Source organism: Geotrypetes seraphini, unplaced genomic scaffold, assembly GCF_902459505.1.
Source record: "Geotrypetes seraphini unplaced genomic scaffold, aGeoSer1.1, whole genome shotgun sequence".
NCBI classification, from domain to species: Eukaryota; Metazoa; Chordata; class Amphibia; order Gymnophiona; family Dermophiidae; genus Geotrypetes; species Geotrypetes seraphini.
Genome location: NW_022985962.1, coordinates 2415 through 12817, shown reverse-complemented (window position 1 = coordinate 12817; position 10403 = coordinate 2415). Strand labels below are relative to the sequence as shown.

Genomic DNA, 10403 nt, shown 5'->3' with positions numbered 1-10403 from the left:
GATCTGAACAATTCCATCCTGTTTTTGTTGGGTTACAATGGAAGAACATTTGTCCTTTCTAGAGAGGAAAGAGTAGGTTATGTAGTTTCTGTGTGGCGAGAAGAGGGAGGGGGGAAGTTTGAAGTTAGGGCTGTTTCAGGAATTTCTTGAAAAAAAAAAAAAGGAATCCAAAGATTCAGAGAAATACTCACCCTTCTGGTACCAGAGAGTATTATTTCTGCACTTTCATACACAAGGATGAGTGTATTTCTCTGAATCCTTGTTTTATCTGAAACATTTTGCACTGATAAATTGGACCTTTTCTGTGCTTTTATTCCTGGCAGCCTTTCAGCCCCTTGCACCATAGAGCAGTGTTTATAACATGGGTTCATGGAAAATTGAATGATCAACTAAGAGACACTTCCAGAAAACCAATATAATTGAAGTTAGCATGCTCCTTATTTTTCTTCAGTTTTACCAACACCTTCAGTGTTAAGATACATCTAGAGCAGACATGGGCAAACTTCGGCCTGCGGGCCATATCCAGCCCATTTAGTTTTTTAATCTGGCCCACCGACCGTGAGCCCTACATACCTCCCTCCAGAGCAGCATCGGGCCGGCAGCACTTTAAACAGGCTGCTTTTCGGCCTTCTCTCGTCAGGGCCTTCTCTCTGCTGCATCGCTGATGTCGTCAGTAACACGGCACACGGAAGGCCCCGAGGAGAGATGGCCGAGAAGCAGCCTGTTTAGAGTGCTGCAGGCCCGACGTTGCTCTGGAGGGAGGTATGTAGGGCTCACGGTCGGCGGGGTTCGAATGGGAGAGAAGGATGGAGGGCCAGCGGGGGTTCAGCTGTGTGGCGGGGGCGGGCTCGGGTTCTGCTGCACAACGGATGGGAGGGAAGGATGGAAGCTGGGCAAGGGTTCTGCTGCACGAGGGATGGGAGGGAAGGATAGAAGCTGGGCAAGGGTTCTGCTGCACGAGGGATGGGAGGAATGGAGGGATAGAAAAATGCTCTTGGTCTGGCCCTCTGTCAAATTTAAGAAGCCCTTGTGGCCCACAAGTCAGAAAGTTTGCCCACCCCTGATCTAGACAGAGGGTCTTGGAAGCCTTTGAGCAGCTTTTAGGTTTCAGTGTGGTAGTTTCTGCTGGTTTCATTTTTCTTAATTTCCTTGTTATATCACGATTGTCAGTCTTGTTCTTTTGATTTCTTTCCCAACATGGGTTTGCAAGCAGCTAATGCACTTAGTTGTGTATTTTATTCATTTACAGAAAAAGAGACTAATAAGAAGTCGTTTCAATAGGCGAGAAGAGGAAACAGTTTCTATGGCGGCGGCGGGAGCTGACCTGGGCTTTTCACCCCCTGAAATTCCAGAGCCCACGTTCCTGGAGAACCTGCTCCACTATGGACTCTTCTTGGGAGCCATCTTCCAGCTTATATGCATCTTGGCAATAATTTTCCCATTCCCCAAATCAAGTGATACGGTAGGTTCGATACGTTTCCTAGTCTGTTCAATTTTTGTAGCCTTAAATTGCAACCTAAACTCTTAGGAACAAGTTCCACCAGAACTAATCCAGTCCCATTTTTCTTATGTCTGTGTGCACACCCTGGTCAGAATTGCCATTCCTCTCCAAGGTATCCACAACATTATACATCAAAAGGAAATCAAATAGAAAGATTATTGAAGAGGGAGATAGACATGTACAGATAGGGCAGTCTTGCAAGCTTCTTTCCTTCATTTCTAAACAGAATCCCATAGTAAATGTTTACTGCCTCAGAGAGGAGAAGAATCAGGATGAGATCTAATTATAAGCTGTTCTGGAAATGTCACTCCGTTTCAGCTGAATGTTTCATTCTGAACTGCATCACGAGCCTGAGCTTCAGTTTTTCGACTGCTAATGGCCCTCTGAGGCACTTCAGATCTGTTCCCTTTGATGACTTTGTCAGATAGTACACAACAGAAGAGGCCTGTGGGGTTATGGCAGGAACACTTCCATTCTCAGCCTGCGTGCGATGCAAAACAGCATCCCTGAACTTCAGTCTTTCTGAACGCTGGAGAGGTCAGCAGCTCTTTTTAAGACAGCAGTACAGTGCAGTGCATTGTGTCAGACTTTCTTTCAATGAGCGCCCTGTGTGGCAACACTCCCTCCCTTTACCCCTTTTCAGAATGAATTTTATGGAAGCTACGTAAAACCAGTCTTTTTCATAAATGGCTGGACCGAGTTGCAGTGTAAGAGTCTGGCAGCCAGAAGAACCTGTGAATTCGTCAATGAGGAAACATGCTTTTTGTGTCGTATGTGTGCATTTGATAAAAGTAAACGCAGGAAGATTTAGATAAAGCATACCTCTGTGTACAGTGGGCATTTATATTGTGCCACTTTAGCTGTTTGGGCTCCATTTAAGCTAAATGCGAAAGATCACTACGAGTTTTGAGAGCTGCCTGGCCAAAGGGATAAAAAGGCAAAAAAGTGCAATTATAAGTTAATATCGTATCTTTGCGTGTGCCTCAAGGTTCTGTTCTTGGGCCTGTTCTTTTTAACATTTTTATACACACTTGCTTGAAGGGCTGTCGGGTAAGATTTGCCTCTTTGGGGATGATACCAAAATCAGCAATAGAGTAGACACGCCGGATGGTGTGAATAACATGAGAAAGACCTGGCGAAGCTTGAAGAATGGTCTGAAATTTGGCCGCTTAAATTTTAATGCTAGAAATTCAAGGCCATGTATTTGGGCTGCAAAAACCCGAGGGAACGGTACAGTTTAGGAGATGAAGAACTTATGTGCACGACAGGTGTGATTGTATGTGATGATCTTAAAGTAGCCAAACAGGTTGAAAAGGTTGCTGGGTTGCATAGGGAGAGGTATGGCCAGTAAGAAAAAGGAGGTATTGACGCCCTGTATAAGACTTTGGTGACTTTTGTGTACAATTCTGGAGTCCGCACCTTCAAAAAGATATAAAAAGGATGGAGTCAGTCCAGAAGAAGGCTGCTAAAATGGTATGTAGTCTTCATCATAAGACGCACCCTTATTTCCACCCACTTTTTTGGGGGGGAAAGTGTGTCTTATGGAGCGAAAAATATGGTAATTTAAACATTTGTATCATATTTTCTCTGCCTGTCCTCTCCTCTAGGGAATACATAATCAGGTCTTCTGGTCTCTTGGCAAAGGTTATAAATAAATACCAGAGTGACGCACACTGATATTCAGAGGAAGTCTTAAAATGATGTTTTTATATGTAAGAAAACAATATTCAACTTTATTTGTGTGTGTATTTCTTTTATTCCTATTTATTTATTAAATTCTCTGCTCTAGGATGCCAGCCAAAGTGAGCAGAAAAATCCGGAAGCGGTCCGGAAGCAGAAGGCTGTGCCGCCCCAAATCAGCAAGAAACTTAAGAAGGAAACCAAGAAGAAACGATAAATCTCGGACTACCTGTTGTCCTATGGATCAGTACATACTGTATATCCTCAATGATGGCATTATAGGACCACCTGAAAGAGCCGTGAAAGGATGTTTATCCACCTTTCAAACCTATGAATTTGGGGCTTCCAAAACATTTTGTTCTCAAATGCAGAGCATTGCTCAAACTTAGGCTCCCAATGGACGTCTGACTCGTGATGGGGAGGGGGGAGAGGGGCGGACATAGATCAAGGGGAGAGCAGGGCTTGCACTAGTGAAAAAAGGTCTTCTTAAGGGTATTCATGAGCGCTGGGGAATAACAATGGCAACACGTGCAGAAAAATCAAAATAATAATAATATAATAATAATATTTTATTTGTATACCGCCATACCAGGGAGTTCAAGGCGGTTCACAACAGATAGTTGAATTACATACAGTGCGATTAGAAAAAGAGGAAACATAACAAAGCAATCGTAGGGTCAAACTCGTTTAAATAACAATTTAGGTGAGGGAAGGGCCAAATACGGGTACATACAGAGTGTGCTGTAGTAGGATACAATTAGTTTTTTAAGCAATAATGCAAAACGAGCTCTATGTTAAGCAATGTGATTTTCTGTCGATTGGGTTGTGTATTGTTGATCGGTTCCATTATGTTGGAAGTATTCATATTCGTAAAAGACTACATTTGGGGGGGGGTCTTATGCTTAATGAAATGCGTTCTACAGCTGTAAAAGCAAAACAAAAAAAACGTGAACAGGTTGAACAATCAGGCTAAAATCAGTCTCGGAAAGTCTGCAAGTCATTAACTTCCTCAACTCACGCTGTAATTATTTTTTTTTCTAAGCAGCAGTTGATGTGGGATGCTTTTGTATGTTGTAAAATGAATCTATATATAGTCTCCGGAATGATCTCCTATGTGGCTAAACTCTGGGGTTAATTATGTTGACACTTTCTCTAACCTCTGTTTTGAATAGCGTACCAGGAGCTGAAAACTCTATTGATCTTTACATTCCTAAAATAATTCTTACTTTTTAGTGACCTGGATGTGGTGAAACTACAGGGGAGGGGGGGGGGTTTCTGTGTGCCAGTAAGTTTGCTACAGAAGTTAGTTGTAGAATTTATGACTGCTATACCGGTAAGAGCGATGCACAGAAGATCTGTCGAGGGACATCGTTTCAGCTTGCTACGAACGGGACCCACTGTGCTAACAGTGGCCCAGTATGGATGGTGATGAGTTTTCAGGGAGCATACTTTGTGTGAATAAAAATAGTCTTGACCCTGCACGTTGCAGAAATTTCCGGCTCCTTTTGTTCCAGGCCTTGAGAAATTCAATACTTTAACCCCCCTCTTTTACTAAAAGAGGAGGTTAGTTTCCTTTTTTATTATTTTTCAAAATTCGACCCTCCCATTATACTTCCCTTTCCTGTTTCCCCACTTCCGTATAAGTCTGTAATGTCCACGTGTTTGTTGTAGCTAATAATTGAGACCCGTTTTTGATTGTAAAATTGCTTTGAATTTATGAAAAACTTAATAATATAAAACTAAACCCATTTAAGTTGCTGTGGTTTATTTCTTTGAAACTCACTATTGTTGAAGAGCTGTCGGGTAAGATTTGCCTCTTTGGAGATGGTACCAAAATCAGCAATAGAGTAGACACGCCGGATGGTGTGGATAACATGAAGAAAGACCTGGCGAAGCTTGAAGAATGGTCTGAAATTTGGCCGCTTAAATTTTAATGCTAAGAAATGCAAGGCCATGCATTTGGGCTGCAAAAACCCGAGGGAACGGTACAGTTTAGGGGGTGAAGAACTTATGTGCACGACGGAAGAGCGGGACTCGGGTGGGATTGTATGTGATGATTTAAAGTGGCCAAATAGGTTGAAAAGGTGGCGGTGAAAACTAGGGTGCATAGGAAGAGGTATGGATAGTAAGAAAAGGAGGTATTGACGCCCTGTATAAGACTTTGGTGAGACCTCATTTTAGAATATTGTGTACGATTTTGGAGGCCGCACCTTCAAAAAGATATAAAATGGATGGAATCTGTCCAGAGGAAAGCTACTAAAATGGTATGTGGTCTTCATCATAAGGCGTATGGGGACAGACTTAAAGATCTCAATCTGTAGACTTTGGAGTGGCAGGGAGGGGAGATATGATAGAGACGTTTAAATACCTACATGATGTAAATGCGCATGAGTCGAGTCTTTCATTTGAAAGGAAGCTCTGGAATGAGAGGGCAAGTAAGAGGTGATAGGCTCTGGAGTAATCGGAGGAAATACTTTTTTTTACAGAAAGCGTGGTAGATGCATGGAACAGTCTCCCGGAAGAGGTGGTGGAGACAGAGACTGTCTGAATTTAAGAAAATATGGGACAGGCACGTGGGATGTCTTAGCGAGAGGGAGAGATAATAGTTACTGTGGATGGGCAGACTGGATGGGCTTTTGGCCTTTATCTGCCATCATGTGTCTATGTCTAATATGTATTTAGTAATGCCTCCTCTAGTTGTTCCATGAAGAAGTTTGCATTTTGTGGTGTATTATCTGCAAATCATGAGCACCACAATATGCAAACCTCTTCCTAGCAGATTTAGTGTTTTATGAACATAATTGAACAGATCAACTATACACAATCCAATGACAGAAAATCATAAGGCTTAACAGAGCGCTACCTTGTTTTGCATTATTACTTAAACCAGTGTCTCTCAAATTGTGTACCACGGCACAGTGGTGTACCCCAAAGAGATTCCGGGTGTCCCATGTGAGATTCCAGAATTTTACTTCCCTTCATAAGTATACACTAGAATAGATGACATGTATGTTGCGTACGCAAGAGTCTGTCAATGTCATGAGCGTTTGTGTGCGTGAGGATACAACCGCCCAGACAAGCATCATTCTTTGACGTGATTGGCCTTGAAAACTAACGGCAAGTAATTTTAGTTTTTCTGTGGTAGTTAATCCTAACTTGAGCAACAAAGCAATCGAGGCTTTGTTACCGTTTGGATCTTTGCAAACTTGGATTTTCAGCTCTGGCAAAAATTAAATGGAAAAAAAGAGAACGACTTGCAGATGGTGGATGATGAAATGCGTGTTTGCTTGTCGACTATCAAGCTGCGTTTTGAGTTCATTTGCATTCAAAAACAAGTCCATCCATCACACTGATTAGCAATTCTATTCTATCTACTTTAGTTTCACCGTTGTTACAATTACCCATACATAGCTTAAAGAATGTAAAATAACTCAAATATTTTTTGTTGGTTTTGCAATTTTATAATTTCATTTATAATGTGCCACGAAAAACATTTGCTCTTTTTAGTGAGCCGGAGCTAAAAAAGTTTGAGAGACACTGGCTTAAACAGTGACCATAAGAATAGCCTTAATGGGTCAGACCAATGGTCCATCAAACTCAGTAGCCATTCTCACAGTGGCCAATCCAGGTCCCTAGTACCTGGCCAAAAACCCAAGGAGTAGCAACATTCCAGAATCCCAAAGAGTAACAAAAGATTCTAGAACCCAAAGAGTATCAAGATTCCATGCAGAATCTCAAAGAAAAGCAAAATTCCGGAACCCCAAAGAGTAGCAATATTCCATGCAGAATCCCAAAGAAGTAGCAAGATTCTGGAATCCCCAGAGTCGCAACATTCCATGCTACCAATCCAGGGCAAGCAGTGGCTTCCCTCATGTGTTTCTCAGTAACAGACTATGGACTTTTCCTCCAGGAACTTGTCCAAACCTTTCTTAAAACCAGCTACGCTCTCTGCTCTTACCACAACCTCTGGCAACATGGTGTTGAACATAGTATGCATGTAATGGAAGCCTGTAGTAACCAGCTATTGTGATCTGTATTTTTGTTATGTCTGGTGCTATGTACACATTAAAATTTGCATAATGTTCAGGAGCTCCTTTTGATGTAGAATCAAGGAACTTCACTGCTATATTTAAAGTCCTGCTGAGGGAGAAAAGGTCTGGATGCAGATGGGAAAGAAAGCTGGTATCTCAAAGCAGGGGGGGGGGCCGGGAAACGGTGCTGTTGAAAAGGATTTGCTAGGCCAGCGCTTTTCAATCCACAATGAATATACCGTATATATGAGAGAGGTTTGCTTATACCACTTTCATTTTATGCAAACCTCTCATACATATTCATCGTAGATATCCAGAAACTCGGACTGGCTGGGTGTGCCCTGAGGATTGCTTCAGCTGCAATAAGTGATGAAAACTAAAATACTACTGTTCACCACATCTTCACAAGCCATTTACACTCTCCCAGTGTCATAAATCCTTTAGCTGTAGTCTTAAACAAGGTTTACACTCAATATTAATTTACCTTGTTCTTCTCGTCTTCTACTTGCCTTCAGCACAGTTTTTGATTTTCAGATAAGAACATAATTGCCATACTGGGATAGACGGAAGGTCCATCAAGCCCAGTATCCTGTTCCAACAGTGGCCAACCCAGGTCCCAAGTACCTGGCAGAAACCCAAAGAGTAGCAACATTCCAGAGCTGAGACTGTGATGTCATAATGCCATCATTCCACCAGTGCTAAGAGCCACACCTTCAGTGATGTCACAATGGCTTCATTGTCCTCTGCTTGACTCACATAAGAACATATGAGTTGCCATACTGGGACAACCGAAGGTCCATCAAGCCCAGTATCCTTTTCAACGGTGGCCAACCCAGGTTCCAAGTAACTGGCAAGATCCTAAGTAGTAATCAGATTTTATACTGCTTATCCTAGGAATAAGCAGTGGATTTCCCCAAGCGATCTCAAGCCTATGGACTTCTCTTTTGGGAAGCTTAAAATTCTGTCCAGTCCTCTGGCTCCTTTGATTTTAAGATTAAGGTTTATTACCTGCAGCGTTGTATCCAAATTACCTGTCCCCCCCCAACAGCTTGCTCTCACTTTTAGGAGCCTTGTACTAAAGTAAAGTAATAAGTTAGCATGTGAATTCTGTGGCAATCTGTTAATTAACAGGCTAACTGCCTATCATCGTGGAATGACGTATGAGTGGGGAATGGCTGGGGTTGTATTTTCCCACACATTGACACAGATGGAGGCACTTTCCACCTCTGAATAGCTGGTATCTGTCATAACACTTACCTCAGTCTAAAGGATTTTCCTGTGCAATAACTCTATTAGTACATGATAGGCATACCTTCAGTGGGTACCGTATAGGCTTTGCACTTACTGTGTAGTGATGTGGGCACATATCATGAGGTAAGCACAATAATTAATCATGTTTTATTAAAAGTCCCTCTTAGCGTATTCTTTGCAGAAATTATTCTGACTTTTGCAGTCCAGGAGCAAGTGCACGGTCAGCAAGTGAAACACTGAAAAGAGGTCATAAGCAATTCAAACTAAACCAGATTAGAAAGAAAGAAGCTGTGGAAAACGGAAGCATGGTGAGGACTGGCCTACAGAATACCAAGGGTCGGACAAAACCGAATGGATAGTAATCTAATCGAATCTAAATCTTGGATTTATAGACCGTGTCATCTCTCCAAAAGGAAACTCGACTTGGTTCACATAAAAATCGATAAATCGAAGTGAAAGTGATTAGAGAGAAAATAATTTATGGATGTAGGCCCTCATCCGACATCCTGGAGAGAAGACGACTAGTTTTCCTTAGAACAATTTTCTAAGAACGGTTGAAATAACACGTTTTTCATCGATTTACGGAAAATGTGGAAGGAGAGAAGAGTTCTAACCAAGAGGGAATCCATTGCAAATCATTGTAAAAGTATAGGAGAAAGATCGAGTAAATATTCCTTTTAAAGTTGGAAAGGACACGTGGGATTCTTCACAGAGAAAGGTAGGGGAGGGTTATTGGGGGTGGCAGACTTGGTGGGCCGTGGCCCTTATCTGCCGTCTATTTCTATGTTTCTATATTTAATTATTTGAATGTACAAATATCTGAACTACATCTGTAGCCACATTAATTGTCTTTAAAATGGCATTTAGCACTTAAGGGACATTTTTTGCATCAATGATATTGTTAAAACTTGTAATACAATATCAATGAATTAGTGTCTATGATAAGATTTTGAAACGATTCTGAGAGAGGTATTGGACCTAGGATTTGATTATTTTCTTTCACACTCCTGTACACGGGGTTTTTCAAGTCACTTAATCCCCCATTGTCTCAGGTACATTAGATAGATTATGAGTACTGATTGCGAAACCGCTTAGATCAGTGTCCTTCAACCACCAGTCCAAGGACCAGTGCCGGTCCACAGGGCCAGCATGTGCATCAGGCCCAAAACAGTGCTCTTCAACCGCCGGTCCACGGTGCGATCGATGCGGCGTTACCTTCGAGCCCTCTCCCTCTTCCTCACTGATTCGGTGCACAAAGCCACGGGCAGCGGCTCCTACAGGCGTCCTGCGCCTGAACGGAAGCCTTCTCTCTGACGTTGCAACGTCAGAGGGAAGGCTTCCAGATGAGGCACGGGACGTGCAAGGTGCAATTAGTACTATTATGGGGGGGGGGGGTCTGGGGTGGAGATTGGGTAGAGATGGCGGGGTCTGGCCCACGACTTAGCTCAGTGCTCTTCAACCGCCGGTCCACGGACCGATGCCGGTCCACAGAATAATTCTTTTATTTCTGCGGTCCATAGGTGTAAAAAGGTTGAAAATCACTAGCTTAGATAACCTTGATAGGTGGTATATAAATCCTAATGAAAGTTGATGTAATGAGCATAAGCATCAAGCTGGGGCATAGAAAATTATTAGAGAAGAAAGATATGAGGGGCAGATGTGTAAAATACTTTGTGAGCCAGAATTACCTGCCTATAACACCCCCCCCCCCACCATGTGAAGACCAGGGAGAGGTATTTTACAGACAGAGAACAACTTCTCTATCCACCAGCATAACAGTCTTTTAAGGACCCGAGTCACAACTTGCAAAGCTTTACAAAGAAGAAATGTGCATTTCCTCTGGAGATATTTTCCTAAGCTTTTCCTAGAGGAATTAGCCTGCGTTCTGCTAGACCCTAGAACATTCTTGTATTTTTTTTTTCTCCCAGTTTCCCACATTC

At 42.4% G+C, this 10403-nt stretch overlaps 1 protein-coding gene across 1 annotated transcript; it reads left to right on the top strand.

The window, feature by feature from the left end:
- Nucleotides 1–1252: 1252 nt before the first annotated feature.
- On the top strand, nucleotides 1253–4750 carry LOC117352505 (protein MANBAL-like). Its single transcript, XM_033928961.1, has 2 exons — nucleotides 1253–1462; nucleotides 3291–4750. The coding sequence occupies exons 1-2, from the start codon at nucleotides 1304–1306 to the stop codon at nucleotides 3396–3398; spliced, it is 267 nt and encodes an 88-aa protein (XP_033784852.1). The 5' UTR covers nucleotides 1253–1303; the 3' UTR covers nucleotides 3399–4750.
- The last annotated feature ends 5653 nt before the right edge of the window (nucleotides 4751–10403 follow it).

Bases quoted from the DNA above. Each gene is read 5' to 3' on its own strand.
- LOC117352505 (XM_033928961.1), top strand. From the start codon at position 1,304: ATGGCGGCGGCGGGAGCTGACCTGGGCTTTTCACCCCCTGAAATTCCA. The intron at 1,463-3,290 runs GTAGGTTCGATA...TCTCTGCTCTAG, and splicing joins TCCCCAAATCAAGTGATACG to GATGCCAGCCAAAGTGAGCA.